This window comes from Ictalurus punctatus, chromosome 3 (assembly GCF_001660625.3).
Source record: "Ictalurus punctatus breed USDA103 chromosome 3, Coco_2.0, whole genome shotgun sequence".
NCBI lineage: Eukaryota > Metazoa > Chordata > Actinopteri > Siluriformes > Ictaluridae > Ictalurus > Ictalurus punctatus.
The window spans coordinates 15,998,221-16,018,712 of NC_030418.2; the positions used below are offsets into that span (position 1 = coordinate 15,998,221).

General features: G+C 37.5%; 2 protein-coding genes across 4 annotated transcripts; one reads left to right on the top strand and one right to left on the bottom strand.

Annotated features, from left to right (window-relative positions):
* Positions 1 to 2,544: 2,544 nt before the first annotated feature.
* On the bottom strand, positions 2,545 to 8,647 carry zgc:110319 (NifU family protein). The gene is made up of 8 exons (XM_053679662.1): positions 8,580 to 8,647; positions 6,819 to 6,913; positions 6,523 to 6,658; positions 6,091 to 6,157; positions 5,880 to 5,988; positions 5,019 to 5,082; positions 3,608 to 3,782; positions 2,545 to 3,476 (listed from the first exon to the last, which is right to left on the bottom strand). The coding sequence occupies exons 1-8, from the start codon at positions 8,645 to 8,647 to the stop codon at positions 3,405 to 3,407; spliced, it is 786 nt and encodes a 261-aa protein (XP_053535637.1). The 3' UTR covers positions 2,545 to 3,404.
* Positions 8,648 to 9,980: 1,333 nt separating this feature from the next.
* Positions 9,981 to 16,854, top strand: si:dkey-228d14.5 (Frag1/DRAM/Sfk1 family protein). 3 transcript variants are annotated; one of them, XM_053679663.1, is made up of 9 exons: positions 9,982 to 10,348; positions 11,097 to 11,144; positions 11,577 to 11,709; positions 12,686 to 13,249; positions 13,400 to 13,471; positions 13,571 to 13,638; positions 14,101 to 14,231; positions 14,874 to 15,051; positions 16,165 to 16,854. In XM_053679663.1, exons 5-9 carry the CDS (start codon positions 13,419 to 13,421, stop codon positions 16,350 to 16,352), a joined length of 618 nt encoding a protein of 205 aa, XP_053535638.1. In that variant the 5' UTR covers positions 9,982 to 10,348; positions 11,097 to 11,144; positions 11,577 to 11,709; positions 12,686 to 13,249; positions 13,400 to 13,418; the 3' UTR covers positions 16,353 to 16,854. The 3 variants fall into 3 exon arrangements, with proteins under 3 accessions (XP_017318746.2, XP_053535638.1, XP_053535639.1); XM_053679664.1 differs by having other exon boundaries at positions 11,577 to 13,249; XM_017463257.3 differs by lacking the exons at positions 11,577 to 11,709; positions 12,686 to 13,249 and having other exon boundaries at positions 9,981 to 10,348.
* The last annotated feature ends 3,638 nt before the right edge of the window (positions 16,855 to 20,492 follow it).

The following is a 20,492-nucleotide window of genomic DNA, read 5'->3' on the forward strand; positions in this document are numbered from 1 at the left end:
ACATGTTGGCATTCATGGTTCCCTCAATGAACTGTAGCTCCCCAGTGCCAGCAGCACTCATGCATCCCCAGACCATAACACTCCCACCACCATGCTTGACTGTAGGCAAGACACACTTGTTTTTGTACTCCTCACCTGGTTGCCGCCACACACGCTTGACACCATCTGAACCAAATAAGTTTATCTTGGTCTCATCAGACCACAGGACATGGTTCCAGAAATCCATGTCCTTAGTCTGCTTGTCTTCAGCAAACTGTTTGCGGGCTTTCTTGTGCATCATCTTTAGAAGAGGCTTCCTTCTGGGACGACAGCCATGCAGACCAATTTGATGCAGTGTGACCACTGACAGGCTGACCCCCACCCCTTCAACCTCTGCAGCAATGCTGGCAGCACTCATGCGTCTATTTCCCAATGACAACCTCTGGATATGACACTGAGCAGGTGCACTCAACTTCTTTGGTCGACCATGGCGAGGCCTGTTCTGAGTGGAACCTGTCCTGTTAAACCGCTGTATGGTCTTGGCCACCGTGCTGCAGCTCAGTGTCAGGGTCTTGACAATCTTCTTATAGCCTAGGCCATCTTTATGTAGAGCAACAATTCTTTTTTTTCAGATCCTCAGAGAGTTCTTTGCCATGAGGTGCCATGTTGAACTTCCAGTGACCAGTATGAGGGAGTGTGAGAGAGATGACACCAAATTTAACACACCTGCTCCCCATTCACACCTGAGACCTTGTAACACTAACAAGTCACATGACACCGCAGAGGGAAAATGGCTAATTGGGCCCAATTTGGACATTTTCACTAGGCAACTCTTGTTGCCAGCGGTTAAGACATTAATGGCTGTGTGTTGTTATTTTGAGGGGACAGCAAATTTACACTGTTACACAAGCTCTACACTCACTACTTTACATTGTAGCAAAGTGTCATTTCTTCAGTGTTGTTACATTAAAATATATAATCAAATATTTACAAAAATGTGAAGGGTGTACTCACTTTTGTGAGATACTGTATGTGTGTGTGTGTGCATGTATATGTGACTAAGTCATTCCCTTCAAATGGTATTGAGCTTTAAATTATGGTATATTTTGTGTATGAGCCCATGCACTAATAAAATACATGGTGATTTTGTATATATGATTTAATAGTTTATTATATTAAATATCAGAAATCTAAAAGGTGTGCATCATACCTGACACCTAGATGAACACTTTCCAGTTGGTTGTGTGACTGTACATCATTCTCTTCGAATGCTACTGAAGTTAGAAATGTGTATAACAATGTTGTATGTACCTTTAGAGATGGTCCCTTAATTTCCGCATATCTGCTAATATCGAACGTCCAACGTCAAACCAACTTTATTCCAGTGCCAAGGACTTATTTACAGTCATTGATCGCAACAAGGGGGTATGGTGCCATGTGGTTAGCACGTTTGCCTCACCTCCAGTGTTGGGGGTTTGAATCCCACCTCCGCCCTGTGTGCTTGCGTGTTCTCTCTATGCCTCAGGGGTTTCCTCCACCCAGTCCAAAGACATTCGCTGTAGACTATCTGGCATTTCCAATTTGTCCATAGTGTGTGAATGGGTGTGTGAGGGCATGATTGTGCCCTGTGATGGATTGGCACCCCGTCCAAGGTGTCAGCAGCCTTGTACCCTGAGTTCCATGGGATAGGCTCCAGGCTCCCCTGAGACCCTGTATATGATAAGCTGGACAGAAAATGGATGGCTGGCTGGATTGTAACATGTTATAAATGTCTAATGCACATTTAAACAAAGCAAACAAACAAACAAACAAACAATCAAAACAAAAAAAAAACAAGGGCCCTGCGTTAAACCTTTTTTGTCGCTTATAGGCTTAGAATCCCACAATAACTCATGAGGAACCATTTTCTCTGGGTGCACTGAACATTTCATAGGATTTGATTTAATCATCTCTACATGTTGGTTATTATTTACTATATTGTTTGACCAGTATACACATTCATGCTCTTCTAAAACAGTAACTAATTATAGTACATTTCAAAATGTGCATTTTCCCCTAAATTATTTTCTTTAATAAATCATGAAATTAAAACCAGGTTTCACAGAAATATTTACTTTTTCAAATCAGTTGATGTCCCTTTACCAACATAAGAATTATCTTATGTCTTAAACTTTTATTTATTTCGATCTTTTAATACTCTCAGGTCAGAATAATTATTTATGCACAGTGACAAATATTTGAAGAAAAGACTAACTCCAGTGACTCCATGTTGAATAGCCAGTTTCCAAAAGATTGAGACAGGCACCCATTTATCAGGCTAATAGCTGCAATAGTTTGGGTTTGATCCTTCACTTGTATAAAGTGCAACAAACTTGCAAAGTAACAGTAACAATAAACCTTCACCATCCCCCTTAACGTTTAATTTTTTGGTGTATTTCATATAACCTGAAGAATAGCCAGAATGTAAACTTGCTTACACTTGTACTACTTTTAATAATGTGTATTATGAATCATGTTATGCATCATAAATCCTACCACTTTGCAAAATACACACTGATTCGCTCATTAATTTTCAATAACATCTTTATTCTGGTCAGGGTCATAGCAAATCCAAAGCCAGAACACTAAATATGAGGTATTAATACACCCTGGATCGCAAGGCGCTGTGCTTGGCCTATATGAACATGGGGAGAACATACAAAACTCCACAGACAGTTGCCTGGATTCAGGGTCAACGCTTTACAGTTTCAAAGTGATATTTACAATACTGCACTAAAGCACTAAAAGCAGAACAACAGACAGGTTTTTGTTGTTTGACAATTGTGAATAGAATGCAATACACTTCAAGCTACACCAGAATTATATTTGCTTTGTTATGTTTAGTGGATAATTCAGGCATTTACATTATTACATTATTAAATAGCTCTATTCAGCACAATAGGTATTCAGTCCTGTCTTTAAAGGCTATCTTACATTATATACAATGTAGGGTTAAACCATGGGTATGCTGAAATAAAAAAGTAAATGAGAACTTGTAGTATAGCTTTGTTAATAAAAAATAAAAAACAAAAAAAACTTTGACTTATTATGTTCTACAATGCATAATTTATAACCTTTATTATGAAGTTTTTGTGTACTGTTAATTATTGTATAACCAAAAATGTGAGTAAGTGTGTGAACATGCAAATGTGTGTGTGTGTGTGTATGCGCACAGTGCTCTGCAACGAACTGGCATCCCATCGAGGATGTATTCGCACCTCATGCCTAGTGTTCCTAGGGTTGTCTCCAAATCCACCATTACCCTGACCAGGATAAAGTAAGATGAATAATTACTTAGAGATCAGTATACTATTACAACTGGGTATAATGGCCACTGGTCGATGTTCTTGGTCTTTCTCTCTGCAGGTCATCAAAACAAGCTGGGACTACGAATCTTTTAATTTTTTCTCCAGTTCTAAAAACTCCTTCATGTTGATTTCATCCACTTCATCCACCACCTGAACAAATGGAACAGAGAAATGTGTGAGGCGTACAGACGCTGTCTTGAAGTAAGGCATTAAAACCCTTTTCCCACATAGAATCTCTGTGGCCATGTTGTAGGGCCCATGACAAGAATTGTGCCTCTCACCTGTTCAACATCATCCACCTCTGGGATGTAGAACTGCAGCATGTTCTGAATGCCGCTTTTCAGAGTAACTGTAGAACTGGGACAGCCTGTGCAAGAGCCAACAAGCTTCAGCTTCACTGTGCCATCCTCAAAGCCCTTAAAGATAACATCACCACCATCCTCCTGTACAGTAGGCCTGAGAACCATGGAACACATCAAGATGCTTTTCGAGGATCCTTTGCTGGGATCATGTTTCACACGAGTCACATAGAGCAAACAATAGCTTCAAGGAATAAGCCAAATTGTTCTTTAAACCATAGGCAGTTGTAGCAGTTGTAGCAGTTGTACTTTGGTTCCATCTTAGTAAAAATGGAAATATAGCACAGTTCATTGGCAACTTTACTAACGTTAACAGGTTCTTAGTGTTTAATTTGAAGCTTTCAGATATTTAACAGGGGATGCATACATTTTTTTTCTTGAAAAATTCATCTGAAATGAAGGTGGGCTCTACTCCTTTTGAATTCTGTTCAGTAACAATGTTTTATATATTTGCTTATGGACCTGAATAGTCATCCACAAGAGGACACTAGTAGATAGCTTTTCTGTTCTTAACGGAAGGTTGGAAACTGGGGGTGGCATGCATCAATAACACTACGGTACAGTACACGCTAGTCATTATGATGATTCTCTGATTTAAAAAAAAAAAAAAAAAAAACCTTCACTGCTATCAATGTAAACGTTTATCTGTTTGTTAAAGCAAAGTCTGTGTAGTCTACTTAATAGGCAGACAACTATGACAGTACCATGCATTAACATTAGAACTACTTAACGGACATAATTTCAAAACATGATGGATGGATATATAATTGATGTATTGGTATAATGACAATAATGTTGAATTGAATATCCATAATGCAGCAACCTCTTACACACACACAAAAAAAGTATAATAAAGTTTTTGGGATGTGTATAAAAGTAGTGTGGTACGTTTGAAAAATAAAAAGACGTATGGCAAATTTATCCTACGTATCTACTTATTTCTACCATTTACATACTTACAACAGCAAACGTTAAACTCTAAAAATGCAGTGTATTTAAACATTTTCCAGTATATTTTAACATTACATAATGGCTTAGCCTATTTCTGCACTTCTAAAAAGGGATGATTTGGGCCTGTTTAGTGTATGGGCACATTAGCAGCTGTTGCGTGTAAGGCTGCACTAATATCAATCATTACTAGGCCCTGTTTAGTGTCTTGGTACACAAGTCACTGTGCTATACTTCCAGTTTTACTGGGCTTGCCAAAGAACTTGCTCAGCTATTAGCCCGGCAGGTAATAGCCTGCAAAATGGAAATCATTTTTCAGAAGTCAGGGTACTGAATATTATACTTACAAGTCATTTATGCACACAATTATGTTAACATGAGTTACCTGATTCGAGTGTCTAAAAGCTCTTTAATCATTGCGACGATCTCATCATCCTCCTCTGACACATCTGCAAAAGCAGAAACCAGATAGATGAAAATATAAAATCTCTCAACACGACAGAGTTAGTAATTTACACAATTTCTGATGTCAGCCATAACCACTAGAGTACTGGAGCAACAAGACCAATGCTGCTAGTAGTCTATCAAGGACAAAATCCTTTACATGGCCAAAATTATCATATACCTGCTTCACAGTATTTTTATGCCACACGAGCTACTTTTTAAGTACATGATATTGTAAAATACCACAGAGAGTCTGCACTTACAAATGGAGGTTCAATGTATTATCCGTATAACTTCTAGCTTTCTGAATCAATACAACTAGAGACTCGTGTCTCCCAGGGAACAATACCAATTTTCTCTGAGGGAAAGAGTGATTCTGGTTGTTCAAGATGGCTTCCCCACAGCAGCATTTAGCTACAAGGTGAGGTTTTGGAGGTTTCTTGCAAGTCTGTGTCATGTTATGTGCCAAGCCAAGTGTGTCAAAACCTGAGCATCTATTTTTTAAAAAATAAAATAAATAAATAAATAAATAAATAATAAAAAAATTTTTTGCTTGAGATACTGTATACGTTCATTATTTTTATCTAGGAACTCTTGGGCAAGACATACCTCAAATATCCAAAAATGTCTCGATTGGCTGATGAATTATATTTTGGCTAAAGGAGTAATCTGGCTTTACAATGAAACATTTCTTTGAAAAGCTACAAAGAAATATGGTGAATGTTAATAGCACTGCATCTCTGTTCTGGAATAACTCCAATTACCAGAGCTGTTCCACTAAGCCCTGCAGTGCTTTACTTACTGTTCTCTGGATGTGTTACTCCTGTTATTACAGGTTCTCCACTTTCAAAGAACTTTGCGATGATCTCAATCGCATGCCGTTTAACTGGTGCCCACTCAACACCATCCATCTAGGATCAGAAGTAATGAAGGCATTAACTCTGTTTCATCTACTGTTGCTGTTTTTACAAAAATCAACATAAATAGAATTACCATCAACATTTGACTGATACCTTTGTAATTGTGATGAAATCAGGGCCAAAAAACACACTTTTCACCCCTTCAACCTGAAAAAGATTCCTGCAGAAACAATGGGGAAAATATTGTGCCTAATCAGTGTCCCATGAAACGACACACAACCAAGTTAAGAAAGTACAGACTACTTCTTCACTCAAGGGGAACCAAAAGAACAAGGACAAACTGACCAGGCATAACATTAAGTGATAAACACAGATAAGCTGTCCTTCACTCTTGTCTACGTTGGAAATGTTCTCTGTCTGACTGTAATTTCACACTTACCCAGCAGAACAGAAGTGCATTAAAATATTCTCAATTCCATGATTTAATTACATTTACTATATCAAAATTATTTATTTTTTTTTTGCAGGGACTACATTTGTTCTGATCAGAACAAAAAGAAGCACAAGCTCATTTAAAGATGTTACCTGGCTAAAGAAGAACACTCTGCAGAACCTGAAGTTGGGAAGTCTAGACTTCCTGTTCCCAGCACAGGCTTCCCAGGTAGGAACTTTATACTTCTGGGGTTTGGTGTGTCTTCTGTAAAAACTGACAGCCATCGTACTGTAAAACAAAGCACACGTTGTCTTTAGAAAAACACCAGGCTGTAAGAACCAATCTAGGCAATTTATTTCCAGCAATGGGGGATGACATGGCATCTGCATTTTATCTAAAGACACATATAGCATTTAATATGAAATATACGGAGGCTTAAAATTCTCACCTGAGCATGGTTTGTTCTGTGACAGTTGAGCTTGTATATGGTGATTCTGGACTGACCACAGCGAGCGGTACTGACTTCTATCTTTCACTGAAAACCTATGGAGATTATTTTATTTCTTTGTTATTTGCTAATCCAAATGACATTCCCATTATGAAATTAGTAGTAAAACGTTTCAGCCATTTAAAAAACCCCTAAGACAATTAAGCATAAGTTTAAAGCAAGCTTTACCCCATAAATTCAGCCACAAATGCATGAAATAAGATAAACAGATTGTACCTAATATGCATTCCTGTAACATTGTTATGCATCAGTGCAGTAAGGTACATTTCTATTAATATCTATTAATTATTCATATCTTTTTTATTTTATTTTTCAAAACCATAACTGTTGAACTTGTATGTGGAATTCAGAATTAAGAATCCTCTATCACGAGGGCAGGAAGCACACATCTGTACTACCATCATCTCCGCCTGCTTTAACCACTCTTCTCTGGCTCAGAAACTGAACACTTAACTGCACTAAACTACATTCTAGACAATTAGAGATGAGAGAGAAGGTCAAATTTATGACCACACTTATTGAATGCATGAATGTGATTTTAAGTGCTATACTAAATGTCATAGCAAGCACAGACTACACAATGTGTGAGTGGGGGTACAAACACACACCACACTCCCACAGACACAGACACACACAGGATGGGAGATATCTTATCGTTTGTGATATACCGATAGAAATTCTCCCCACAATAAGAATGAGTCTTCCTGCGATAATAAAGATAAAGCATAGTTGATGACGTATTTTCGTGTGCGACGGTCTAGGACCTATGCACATCTCACGTGCAGAGCGAAAACAAGCATGGCGGAAGACGGACGTGAAGCTGAGGAGTTTATCGCTAAACCAGGAGCTACCTCTACAATCTGGAAATGTAGAGATAATCAGTTTTACTTTTAGATCAATGTTTGTGTTTCTGAGGCTCTCAAGACTGCATGAAGCTGTCACTTGTAGCTAAAAACAGGGGTGAATGGTACTATATTGTATACCCTTAGCGCAATAAATACCAGAAAATATCGTGTTATAGTTTTAAGTCCATATCGCCCATCCCTAACACACACACACACACACACACACGAGAACTTATAGACAAATGAAAACTTGTGTGTTAATATGCAGAAGATTATTCAAAGTAAACATCCTTTCATTAGGAGAATGACATTACAGACTCACATACATCTGTAACGGACATTTCATGGAGAAATACAAATAGCAATAAATTGTGTATTGTGAAACACTATCTTTTCGGGGGCTTTTATTCGTGTTTTACTAATCTTTGCTACTTACTACTGTCATTTGTACACCGGAAGTAACCACTGTTTATATCGGTGTGTTTAGTTTAGTGATGCTGGGGGGAAAAAAAGAAAAAAGATAACGTTACCTGAACTAACAGAAATAACACAACAGTGAACCTATTTTTTTTATCTAGTCTATTATTGTAAAAATAACATTGCATTTCGATTACTTATGAACCTAAACTGTGTGTTTCGTGTCTAAAGATGTAAGTTAACACGAGCGACAACTAGGGTAATTTAACGAGCTAACGTTGTCCGCATCAGTCCCGCTAGTTAGCTAACTTCGTCCATTAAACTCCCTGCTATGGTAAACAGCGTTATTCCATTATAGTCATTCTTCCTTAACGCAATAGTTAAGAGTGTAAATATTCATAAACATCTAGAAGAATCTGTCTATTTTTTAGTCACAAACCTAACGCAATGCGAAGACTCCTGCAACTGTAAGAGCTTCAGGACAGTGCGTCTGAAAACCGCTGCCATGTTGACTGTTTTGATCATTAGGACCCAACGTTAGCTACTACTTATATTTCTCCTGTATTTCTCGGTACTTATGATAGATATCATAGTTTATTTGTTTTGAAGCACGAAGCATTGAAAATGATTGAAATTGAAGCGTTTGAATTCCTATGAACCATTACTTGGAAACAATATGTTATTTGTTTTCACAGGGCAGTTGAATAGTCAACTACTTCTGGGGTCCTTAATAAATAACACACGCTATGTCATTTACTCTGAGATGATTGTGCGGTGCCGAACTCAAGTTCACAGTCTTTAAAGACGTACCCGTTTGTTAACAAGAAAATATGAAGCACATATTCAAAAAGAAACATCTTAATTAGGCTAAACAAAAAATGGATACAGCTGGAATAAAAATATTCATTATAAAAATATGCACAAAAAATGCAATGAGAAGTGATGAGTACACACAGATAGATAGGTTTTTATTAGAATAAAGTAGAATCATTTTTAAAATAAGAATAATAAGTGATACATTAGATTAGGTCATGCTTTCAGTATGAGAAACTAATCATTCATAAAGATACTGATTAACCACAAAGGGGGGAATTGGACAGCACTACAAAATGGCGGATCATGAAAATAGTGCAGTATATGGTGAACAAGGCACAGTTTTATAGTTTTATACAGCACTACTTTAGAGTTTTGGGACGCACCCTATTCCCTACTTCCTTCCCAATACTGCTTTACGCAGTAGGGACTGTGAAGGGTCCTTGTATAGGGGTTGAAATTTACGGCCATTTGGAGCTCACATGTATTTATTTATTTATTTGTTTGTTTGTTTATAATAGCGCCGAAGCCGGTGTTTTCTGTTGCACAGTCGCTGACACTCATGTAAACAAAACCAGTAACTGGACTAATCAACAAAAAATTCCTAGGCGTTTCATATTTTATAGCTGAAATGTAGTGGGGAAAACATACTCTACATCAAAACACTATTCGTTTTTAATTACAATTGAATATTTCTGAATATAGTGGATCTTTCATTTGTTATATAGAAGTGCCCTTTAATGTAATTCTTCATCACTTCGGTTTGAAACGTTAAAACACACGGTTGCCCGTGTGCTCCCCAATCAAAACGCCCTGTTCTGCTGATGTATAGGAAAGAAGGCATGAAAAAACAAACAAAAAAACAAAGACGTTTTATTTTGTCCAGCACGTTTTAAAAACCTGAGTTTTGAACACTGCTAGCAAACGTCGTTTACTATTATCACTATGCAATGTGCTTAGTGAGGAGAGTGGAAACTGAATGAAGAACCATTAGGCCTGAGCAAACAGTAAGATAAAGCTGAGTTGACCCAGCCCAAATGTTCTCATTCCTGCTTTCTTACAGGATGATGTTTTTCAAGGAGTGGTTAAAGGAGGTATAGTGTTTTAAATCTATCAAAGTGGAGCCACTGAAGAATGTAGTTTGGTTGGTAGAAGACATGGTTAACCGGTAAGGCCATTTTGGAGAACTTTTATGCTTACAGAGGTGATGAGAATAGGAACACAATGAAGATGACACAGTACATGGCTGGTTAACATCTACTGGGAAGAGAATTACTGACAAGCTCAGAATCAGATCTCCTAAATCATTTGGTAACTCACCTGAAGACACATGGCCTTCTGGATTATTTTACCCATCAGTCTCAGTGCTGTCTCATTCATCGGATGCTGGACAGTGTAAGTCAAATTCAGTATAATATGGTGTTTATGAAAGTGTAAATATTAACTTGAGATCTTCTAGTAATCTGCTCTGTCTAACCTGTGTAAATTATTTATTATATTAGAGAGAAATGGTCAAGCTTCCTTCTGAAGTACAATAGTGCTAAGGGAGGGAGCAGTATATAAAATGTCCCTTTTGATTCAGGAAAAATACAATTTTCCATGTTTTTTTGTATTCGGGTTGTGTCTTGTAACCAAATTTTAGCAAGCCCAACAACAATTAATTAAAAGGTGTTTTAGGTTCTTAAAATATGAAATATGACATGACATACTCTAATAGCCTTTACTCACTGAATACACTTCAATACAGAAATATAAAAACAAAGGCAAAGCTTCCATTATATTGTCTTTCTTAGATGAATTCTCACCTGTCTTGTTTTGTCGCTGCCGGTTTAACTGTATGATTTAAGTGATCCACATAATTCAGTAGGACAGGAGATGGATTTTCCTGTAATTTTTCTTCTGATGGTGCTCAGAAAGTCTCTAACTGTGTACATCTGATACCGTCTTCTATCTCTGAGTTCCGGGTTAATCATTAACCATTCACTTAGACTGCTGTTGAGGGCTTGGCTTCATGTAAATAAAGAATAAATTTGTATGCTAGCAGGAAATACATAATATTTATACAGAACTGTGTTTAATAGATGTTGATCTTTTTTTTTTTTGCTCATGTATCTGTTTTTATACATATAAACTGTTTTTGCAGGTATGGACTTGCATTAAAATTCCACCACATCTGCTCACTCAGTAATTGGTATGTCCTAATAATTCTTACCACGTTATCATGTTTTTCCATTTGTATCAAACGTAGTTGATAAACTGAGTTCGTATTTTGTGTCTGTACAGTGATGTACCAGTAGTACAAGGCTAACATTTCTTCAGTGATTACAATGCCATAGCTGTGAATTACTGATTCACTCAGGTCGCACTGCTGGAATTTTCTATGTAGTTGTTGATACATGAAGATCACCATGACCTTCAAATGTTTTATTATATTTTTATATTTGCCAGAAAAAAAAACACGGCAGTGACGCAGAATGTACACTCTCCGAAAGAATGTGTTAATACCCTACACACTTTTTGTGTTATTACTATTTCAACACACGCTGTGGTAAATTATCCAATAAATGTGTTTAAAAAATTTCACATGGGTGATCAACACAACATGTGTTAAATTATTGTTCAGTCATGTTGCGGACTGCACTGTCGACATCATCATCCAACTCTGAACTCGTCTCAAAGTGAATGTTTGTTGCTTTGACCTTTTGATTGTGACTGCGGAGTTGGAGTTTTGAGGCGAGGAAACCAAATGACCACAGGTAAGTTAGTGTTCATCACTATTTAGCATTAACATTGCTCAAAATGTCTGAGTGAGTTTGTGATATTTAGGCAGGGAGCTCTCAAAAATGTATTTATTGGAAAACAGTAATTCAGAACGTGATAATTAACTTTAAATATCGCGAAGGCTTCAGACGTGAATATCATGTACTACTTCTTCAGTGTTGGCGTTACACTACTGGTGTCATGTGTTTATGTTGGCTGTGAAATATGGACTGAGGTTATTTTATAATTCTCTGGCTCTGCATCTTATCTGAGGCTCTGAGTTGGGGTTAGCTAGCTGGATGCTGTCACCAATCAAAGTAGGGATGAGTGATACTAACCTAGATGCTCACCTGAGTTGATAACATTACTTTAGCATACAGCTTGAAGTAATGTTAGATATGCCCATTAACTTTTTGAGAGTTAATGATAACCTAACATTACAGATATTCACCATGATGTTATACAGAGAGTGGGTTAACATTAACTACATTTAGCAAGTGTTTTAGACAAGGGAAGCTGTACTAATTAGCATTAGGAGGATGGGTTAGAGCCGTGTTTCTTCATGTATTCGGTGAGTGTTAATGCTGGGTAACAGGTGCAGACAGTCAGTGGCTAACAGAACTTAGCTAGCTCAGTAATGTCGAGGCCAAAATTCTTCACAAGGTTAACGTGACAAAAAGAGAGGATGGGGTTTAAGTTGTAATGCTTTCCACTATCTCTGTAATATTGTAATATTGACCTTAATTAGGTCGTGCAAAAGAAATTGGCAGTGAGGTGCTAAACTCAGGAAATTAAATATACGCAAGTTAGCCAGATTTTCCTGGTGAGTCTGTTCATTAGCAGAGTGGAAGTTACATTTCAAAACTTACACAATTTGAGATACTGTAATGCAGTTTCTTAGTTGAAGCCCAAAGGCATTTGTTCATATTTTGTAGCTAACAATTAACCAACACTCTTTTTGCTCTTTTACAGCTTTTCAAATGGAAGGCAGTGGGACTCCTGTCTTTCCAGATGGCAGGGAGATTTGTAAGAAGATGCATCAACTCCAATTCTTACATCTGTCAAATGTTTTCATGACTTTAATAAATGTCCCCTGAATTTCATGCAATTGTTTGTTTTATTTTGTGAGCATTTTAACAGTAGAATTAGAAGTAGAATTTTAACATACAAACAAATTGCATTTTAGGATAATTGTACGGAAAAAGTATAAACAACACATCTGTGTTATTTTTGTGTGGAAATGTACTAACACACAGCATGTGTTAAATGTACTAACACACTGATTGTGTTGAAAACAACACAAAATGTGTTGTCCTTAACTAGACATGCAGAGGTGTTAAATTCACACATGATGTTATTTTTAACACATCTGTTTTAAGAGTGTACTGTTTGCCTCACAGCTGTGGGATTTGAACAAGAGAAGTATTCATTGTCTGTGTGGAGTTTCTCCTATGTTTCCCATGTACATTCAGGTTTCTATTTTCGTCCAACCTCCCAAAAACACACCATGTTGTTGGACTGACTTCTAATTAAAAGGTGTGAATGTGTGATGCCCTGTGATGGACTGGTGTCTTGTCCAGTGTGTTGTCCTGCCTTGTGCAGAGTGTTTCCACTGTGACCCTGACCTGTTAATAAGCTACATGAAATAAATCAGTGTTTTATTCATCAATAAATCTCTTTTTCCAGGGAATACAGCAACTCATGTATGACAAATGAAACAGAAATATGCTGCACAGGAAATAACATACCCACCATAAGGTTAGCCAGACATTATTCCCATAAACATTTTGGAGTTCTGCCACTTTGGGTTTGTCATGCCAGTCTTAACACACTTTTTTTTTTCTTCTTACATTTTAGTGGAAGTGGAACCCACTTTCCAGAAAATTCCCTGTTTAGTGCTACAATCAATGGGGCTTCATTTTTATGTGAGTGCCATAGCCATTATGATACATGTTAATTCTGAATTTACAGTGACGTAGATCAGTTCAAGCAGAGGCCATGCTATGAAAGTATATATGTATGTCAATATATAAAATAAGAAAGTTGATTTATGACCATTAGTGGCAAAGAGAATGCCACATGTGAAAAAGCTATAGTATACTGTACATTGTGTGTGCATAGTGCCCTGTGATGGCTTGACATCCCATACAGGGTGTATTTCTTTTTTTTTCTTCATGATGTAATGATGTTTATTTCATGCTACGATTAACAGCATCACACATGATTCAAATGATAAATAATAAAACAACCAAAATGCCTTTAGTGCATTACAGCAAAACACCCCATACGGGTTGTATTTCTGCCTCATGCCCAGTGTTCCTGGGATAGGCTTGGTGTCCACTGTGAAAATGAATGAATGATACTGTACATTCTCTCCTTTTGTCTAGTTGTGGTTTTCAGTATTTTCCATCATGCGCATATCCTGAAGAAGTGCAATATGCACTCCATCCTCAGTAAATGTGCCATGGTCTTTGGTTGTATTGCTGGAGTTGGTGCCTTTGTGGCTGGAAACTGCAATGTAAGTATTAATTAGTAAGTGATTTAAAGCAATATTTATTGGTTTATCTATTGATTTCTAACACCCATATAAAACAGGAATAGCTTATTAGCTCTGAACTGTGTTTTGTTGTTGTTGTTGTTGTTGTACTCTAAAATTGTGTGTGCATGGGTAAATCATGAAGAACCAGATTTACCAAGTATTAAGGTCATAATAACAATTATAGAAATATTACTACATAATGTTTAAAACGCTTGCCTAATCTGAAATTAGATCAGGCTGCATTCCTACAGTTGCTCTAATTCCTGCCCTAGTTGTTACACACTGCAATTAAGAGATTTTAAAGATTAAAGCAGTGTGTGCTGTACTTGAATTCAGTGGGAATATAGATCTTCAGGTACAAATCTGAAAACATTAACTTTGGAATGTGGCCAAAAATGTTAATTTCTCTTACTGTCTTTCATAAAATACTAAGACAGCACAATCTGTGTGTACATTGCAGTGCTTTAATGAAAACAGAACAGTAAATACAGCATTCAATAACGAAATGTTCCTCCTAGCTGCATTACTGTCACCTACATTACACAACTGAATCTCCAAAACAAAACCTATTTAAGAACATTAAATGATTGTGTCCTTGTGTTTTTTTTGTTCTTCCTGTAGCCAGCAGAACTGATGTTTCTGCATAACCTAGGTGCTGCTTTGAGCTTTGTGTGTATCTGCTTCTACACAGTGCTGCTCACATTTCTGACAAGCAGGTGCATGCTCACTGGACTAGAGCGCACCCTCTACCCAATACGCATCGTGTTCTCCAGCATCCAGGTCACACTGACCGTCCTCTGTATCCTGTCTAAGTGTATGCATTATATGTGCAGCACTGTTAAGTGCTGGTGTGACAAGAAACCAGCTGGCTGTGCCATATGCTTTTATTTATTTCTGGGACAGAAGACACTAGTTACATACTGTATGGTATTAAACTGTTTCATGAACTTGCAGGAGTGTTGTAAAACGCAATTCAATTCAATGCAGTTTGATTCATAAAGTGCTTTTAACAATGGAAATCACCACAAAACAGCTTTATAGAGATTCTGAATATAAATTTTAAATTAAGAAATTTGTCCCTAATGAGCATGCCAGAGGTGACAATGACGAGGAAAAACTCCTTGAGATGACAAGAGGAAGAAACCTGTAGGGGAACCAGACTGAAAAGGAAACCCATCCTCATCTAGGTGACACCGAATAGTGCGATTATAAATAATTTCCCTTCTATAACTGTCAAAAAGTGCAATTGTGTAAACAGGAACTTATTAGCTACTTATGAGTATGAGCATCAGAGTCATTTCTGAATTCATTATAGATTTAACTTAAAGTCTATTATGTTGAAGCTATCAGCTGTACATTGATGGAGACTTGAGTGGAAAACCGTTCTTAGCAATTGAATCATCTGGATATCTTTTGCATGTGCACTTGCATGCTAAGACCTTCCAACAAAACCACCTAGTGATGTATGACACAGTGTTTGCAATAAAAACCATCATCCAGCACATAATTCCCTAGAAACATGTCACTGTGCCAACACACAAACCCTGGTGCTTATCTGAGGTTCATAGAACTTCAGTTACACATGCAACTTGTGTTGATTCACACCTCTTAATTGCTAGTGCATCCCTAACCACATCTGTTGATGCATAGAAGCCATGCTAGCAGAGTCACCCCATATCCTGACCCAGGTGTCCCACCACCAGGAATGAGGTATAAATCAGTAGAGATCAGCAGGAGGTCTGTAGATTGCTCCACCAAAATAACTAACATATTGCCAGAGTATGCCACGTTCTCAGTCTTTATGCTTAAGGACAAGCCAACATGTGCAACTTGCAGACCTAGTATGGCAAAATTATTTGGTGTTCTTTTATACATTCCTTAGAACTTGTTCCTTAACCTCTACTTGTGTCAGATTGCGTCTTCTTTACTCAGAAGGACTTCTACTACAGGCATATCTCTGCGATTTTTGAGTGGACACTCAGCTTGAACCTGGAGCTCTTCGAATTCAGCTATGCTGTGGAGTTTTATTTCTTCTCTTCTGCAATGCTTTCAGTACTTCTCTCAAACAGTGATGAAGAGAACACCATCATTTTGTCCTGACAAAATGGCTGACATTTTGCCCACTCTTTTGTTATTTCTTAGGAGCTGGTTTTCAAACCAGAAAGTTTAGAGAGATCGTTAGAGAGGCAAACCTGTAAACCATCCTGTAACTCAGGCATGTAAGCATATTTTTTGCACAAATGCAAACCTCAGCCTTGGTTGGAATTTCACACCTGCAGTATTCTGTAAAGGTTAAATACACACAGGCTGTATAAGATCAAGAATTCTCACTCGGTAGTAACTATAGTCTTATCAAATCACAAAATACCTCTAACACTGAACAATTTTATAGACATACATTTATATTATATGTAGATGATCGGGATGTAAATTTTGTGATGATTGGATAAAGCATATTTAATATGTTTTGAGAAACCTAGGCATATCAGTATAGTCTGCAATGTAGATAAGGAACTCTCATCTACCCAAGACAACATTGAGTAGCTACCAAACTGAATTAATTTAAAGACCAATAAATTGAACTGTTGTGTTTGACTCTTCATTTGATCATGATCCATATTAATGCTTTGTATATTCAGATAGCCCCTGTCTTGTTTTTGTGATGTAATTATGTGCTCCTGGTTAAGGAATTGCAAAATGTATCTCCACCCAACGGCTTACATTGCTAAATGTGTTGTAATTTGAGGAGATGTTTAAAGGTAGAAGCCTAACTTGCAGATCAGTTTTTGGGAATGTAAACATGCCAGTAATTGCTTTTCGGTATGAATAAGTGTGTGAATAATATGTCTATTAACCTCAGAGATCGTGGAAAAGGCTCCAGATCCACCGCAAACCTTGCCAGGATGAAGTGTTTACTGAAGATGACTGAATGAATAAATGACTAGACAATAAACAGTGCATACTTAGTTAAAAGCCGGGCTTTTTTGACAAGTCAACAGTATCTGACTGGAACTGTAATTTTCTGCTCTGTGTTTCAGCCACTAATGTTTGCCAAGATTCAGCACATAGAATAGATTCTTTACGTAATGAGGCGTTTAGGTGTGGTGCACAAGCCGTTGATGTGTAATGTTTAGCAGGTTTTACAATCTTATCAGTATTTAAACATAGTCATAGGAAAAAGAATTTCTACAAACAAACAAATCCTTCAGGTGACAACTCATCCAACAGTCATCCAACATTCAGAAAACAGGTGGGAATAAATAAGTACACACCCTTCCAACTTTCACAATCATTAAGAGAATAGTTAGCAGCCAGGTGTTACTAATGAAATACATATCAAGTCATCAAGAAGTGTGACTACCTCTATAAAAGCAGACCCTTTGGTTGGTTGTTGTTCTGGAGCACTCAGGTATGTGTCTACATCGTTCCTTGAAGAAAGGACATCAGTCATGACCATTCTACAACGATAAGGACTGTTTACAAATGGTGAGCCTTCAATAGTCCAATCTTTCCAAGAGTGGGTGTCCCGGCAAATTCAGTCCAAGGTCAGATCTGATGCTCACAGATAAAAAGAAAAACCCAAGAGCTACATCATGTGACCTACAGGCATTTGTAAGCACATTAAATGTTTACGTTCATGACAGCACAATCAGAAAAAGGCTGAACAAGTATGGCTTGCATGGAAGGGTGGCTAGAAAAATGATTCATTCTCTCCGAAAAGAATATGGAGCAAGACTTTGATTTGAAAATTTTGCATCTGAGCCAACTACAAAAGTTCTGGAACAAGGACAAGGTGGACATTTTTGGTTACTGTGCCCAGCACCATGTTTGACAAAAATGAAACCAAAACCCCACATACCAACTGTCAAGCATGGTGGTGGAGGAGTGATGATTGAGGCTTGTTTTGCAGCCACAGGAGCTGGGAAACTTGGAGTCATTGATTGATGAACTTTACTTTATACCAGAAAAATCTGGTCTAATCTTAAGACAATGTGAAGCCATCTGTCCGGCAGCTTCAGCTGGTTCGAAATTAGGTCATGCAACAGGACAGTGATCCCAAGCACTCCAGAAAAACGACATCTGAATGTCTAAAGACAAAATATAATAATAAAAAATGAAGGTGTTGGAATGGCCAAGTCGAAGTCCAGACCTCAACCTACTGAGATGCTGTGATGGGATCTTAAGGGAGCTGTGCATAAATAAATGCCCTCAAACAGCAATGAACTGAAGCAATGTTATAAAGAATAGTGGGCCAAAATTTCTCAAAAATAATGTGAGAGACTTTAAACTACAGGAAATGTTTTTCAAGTTATTGTTGCTAATGGTGGTTCTTCAGGTTACTGAATTATAATTATATCTACTTATTTCCCTATGGGAAATAAACTTATCCAGGTACGTCGCATAAACTGCTTTCTGGAATTGTCAAGTGTGGTTCATGGTTTCTTTATTTCATGTAATTGAAAAAGACATTTGTATTTATTACTTTACCATTCAACAATAAATGACTAATAATAATCATCATCATCATCACTAAGCAAATACAATACTTTGCTCACCTTTAGCCAGTGCTCCAGCAATTCAGTTTCAAGACTGGCCTTTATTATGTTCAGCTTTTTTAACGCCATTTGATCTAATAGGGCACTACAATTAAGAGTGTACGCACCATATGCAGTAACATAAAATAAGCATGCATACTACACAAGTGAAACATTGACAATAAAGTGTTATTTCAAAATGCATTTTTCCAAACAGTGGCAATGTTTATGGTCATCTTGAGTGTCTAAGGATGCGTCACTGGAAACTTCAGTCATTAGTACTAATGTTATAACTACATTTGACCAAGCCACTTGTCATGGGAGGTAGTTGACTCTGATGAACTGCCCCTGGAATCCCATCGACCATGGGTCGCCCTTGATTAAGGGACAGTGCCAGCTCCTCAGCCGGAGTGAGTGAAGGTGGTGGTGGTCCCGCACCCATTTTACAGGCCTCAGCCTTCTTCCTGTTGGCCGAAGTAGTCAGGTTACAGTTTAGGTAGCTAATTAAATATTAAGTTTTTCGAGAATGTTGTTGTGGTTCATTTTCATTTTGACTTGGTTCCAAGTTCTCTAGATCCAGAAGGATTACACCTGATAAACTATTAATCCTATGTATTATTAGCTAATGTACTATGTACAATGTAAAGAAACTGATGGAGGGCTAAAAGTAAAGATCCCTCCATTCATATACTGTACAGCTTATCCTTACTGGGTCACAGGGAACCTGGAGCCTATCCCAGGAGGCATGGGGCACCGGGTGGGGGACACCCTGGATGGGGTGCCAGTCCATCACAGGGCACAATCATACACATATTCACACACCTATTCATACACTAAGGACACTTTTAGACATGCCAATCAACCTACAATGCATGTCTTAAGATTGGGGAAGGAAACCAGAGTACCTGGAGGAAACCCCCGAAGCACCGGGAGAACATGTAGACTTTGCATATACAGGGTTGTGGTGGGAATCGAACCCCCAACCCTGGAGGTGTGAAGCGAACGTGCAAACCACCGAGCGCCCTTAAAAGTAAAGATTTATCTATTAAATACAAGGGTCTAATTAAAAACCTCAAACTCCGCTTCACTAATGTATACTGCTCGCTTTTTCTCACCCTGGGTTTCCCTGGTGACTCCTGAACAATGTCTTCAGGATCCACTGACAATGTCTATATGTATTCGCCGTGCACGCACATTAACTCAGAGCTATCAATAGAAGGTTGATTGAACTTACTGCTCACAGGTGTTCTGGAACCAAAAAACCCAAAGTAAGCAATGATTCTTTTATGTAAGGCTATTCTTTTATGCTACTCTATAAACACGAAGCAGGTTAAATCACTGTTTATTGACTGTAAATTAGAAACTTGTGTTCAATAGACAGGTGTATTTTCCGTTTTTTGTTTATTTTCTACTACCATCTCTATTTACACAATTACATTGGTATACAAACAGATGGATGGCAAGGTATTTTTCTGTCAAGTTGCCAGAGGATAATAGGTGTGGTATACATTGACATCAGTGGCTAATATCACAAGTATGACCAACGCATTTGAGCTTTAATTAGAATATATATATATATATATATATATATATATATATATATATATATATATATATATATATATATATATATATATATATATATATATATATATATATATATATATATATATATATATATATACCCATGACTCATGAAGTAACA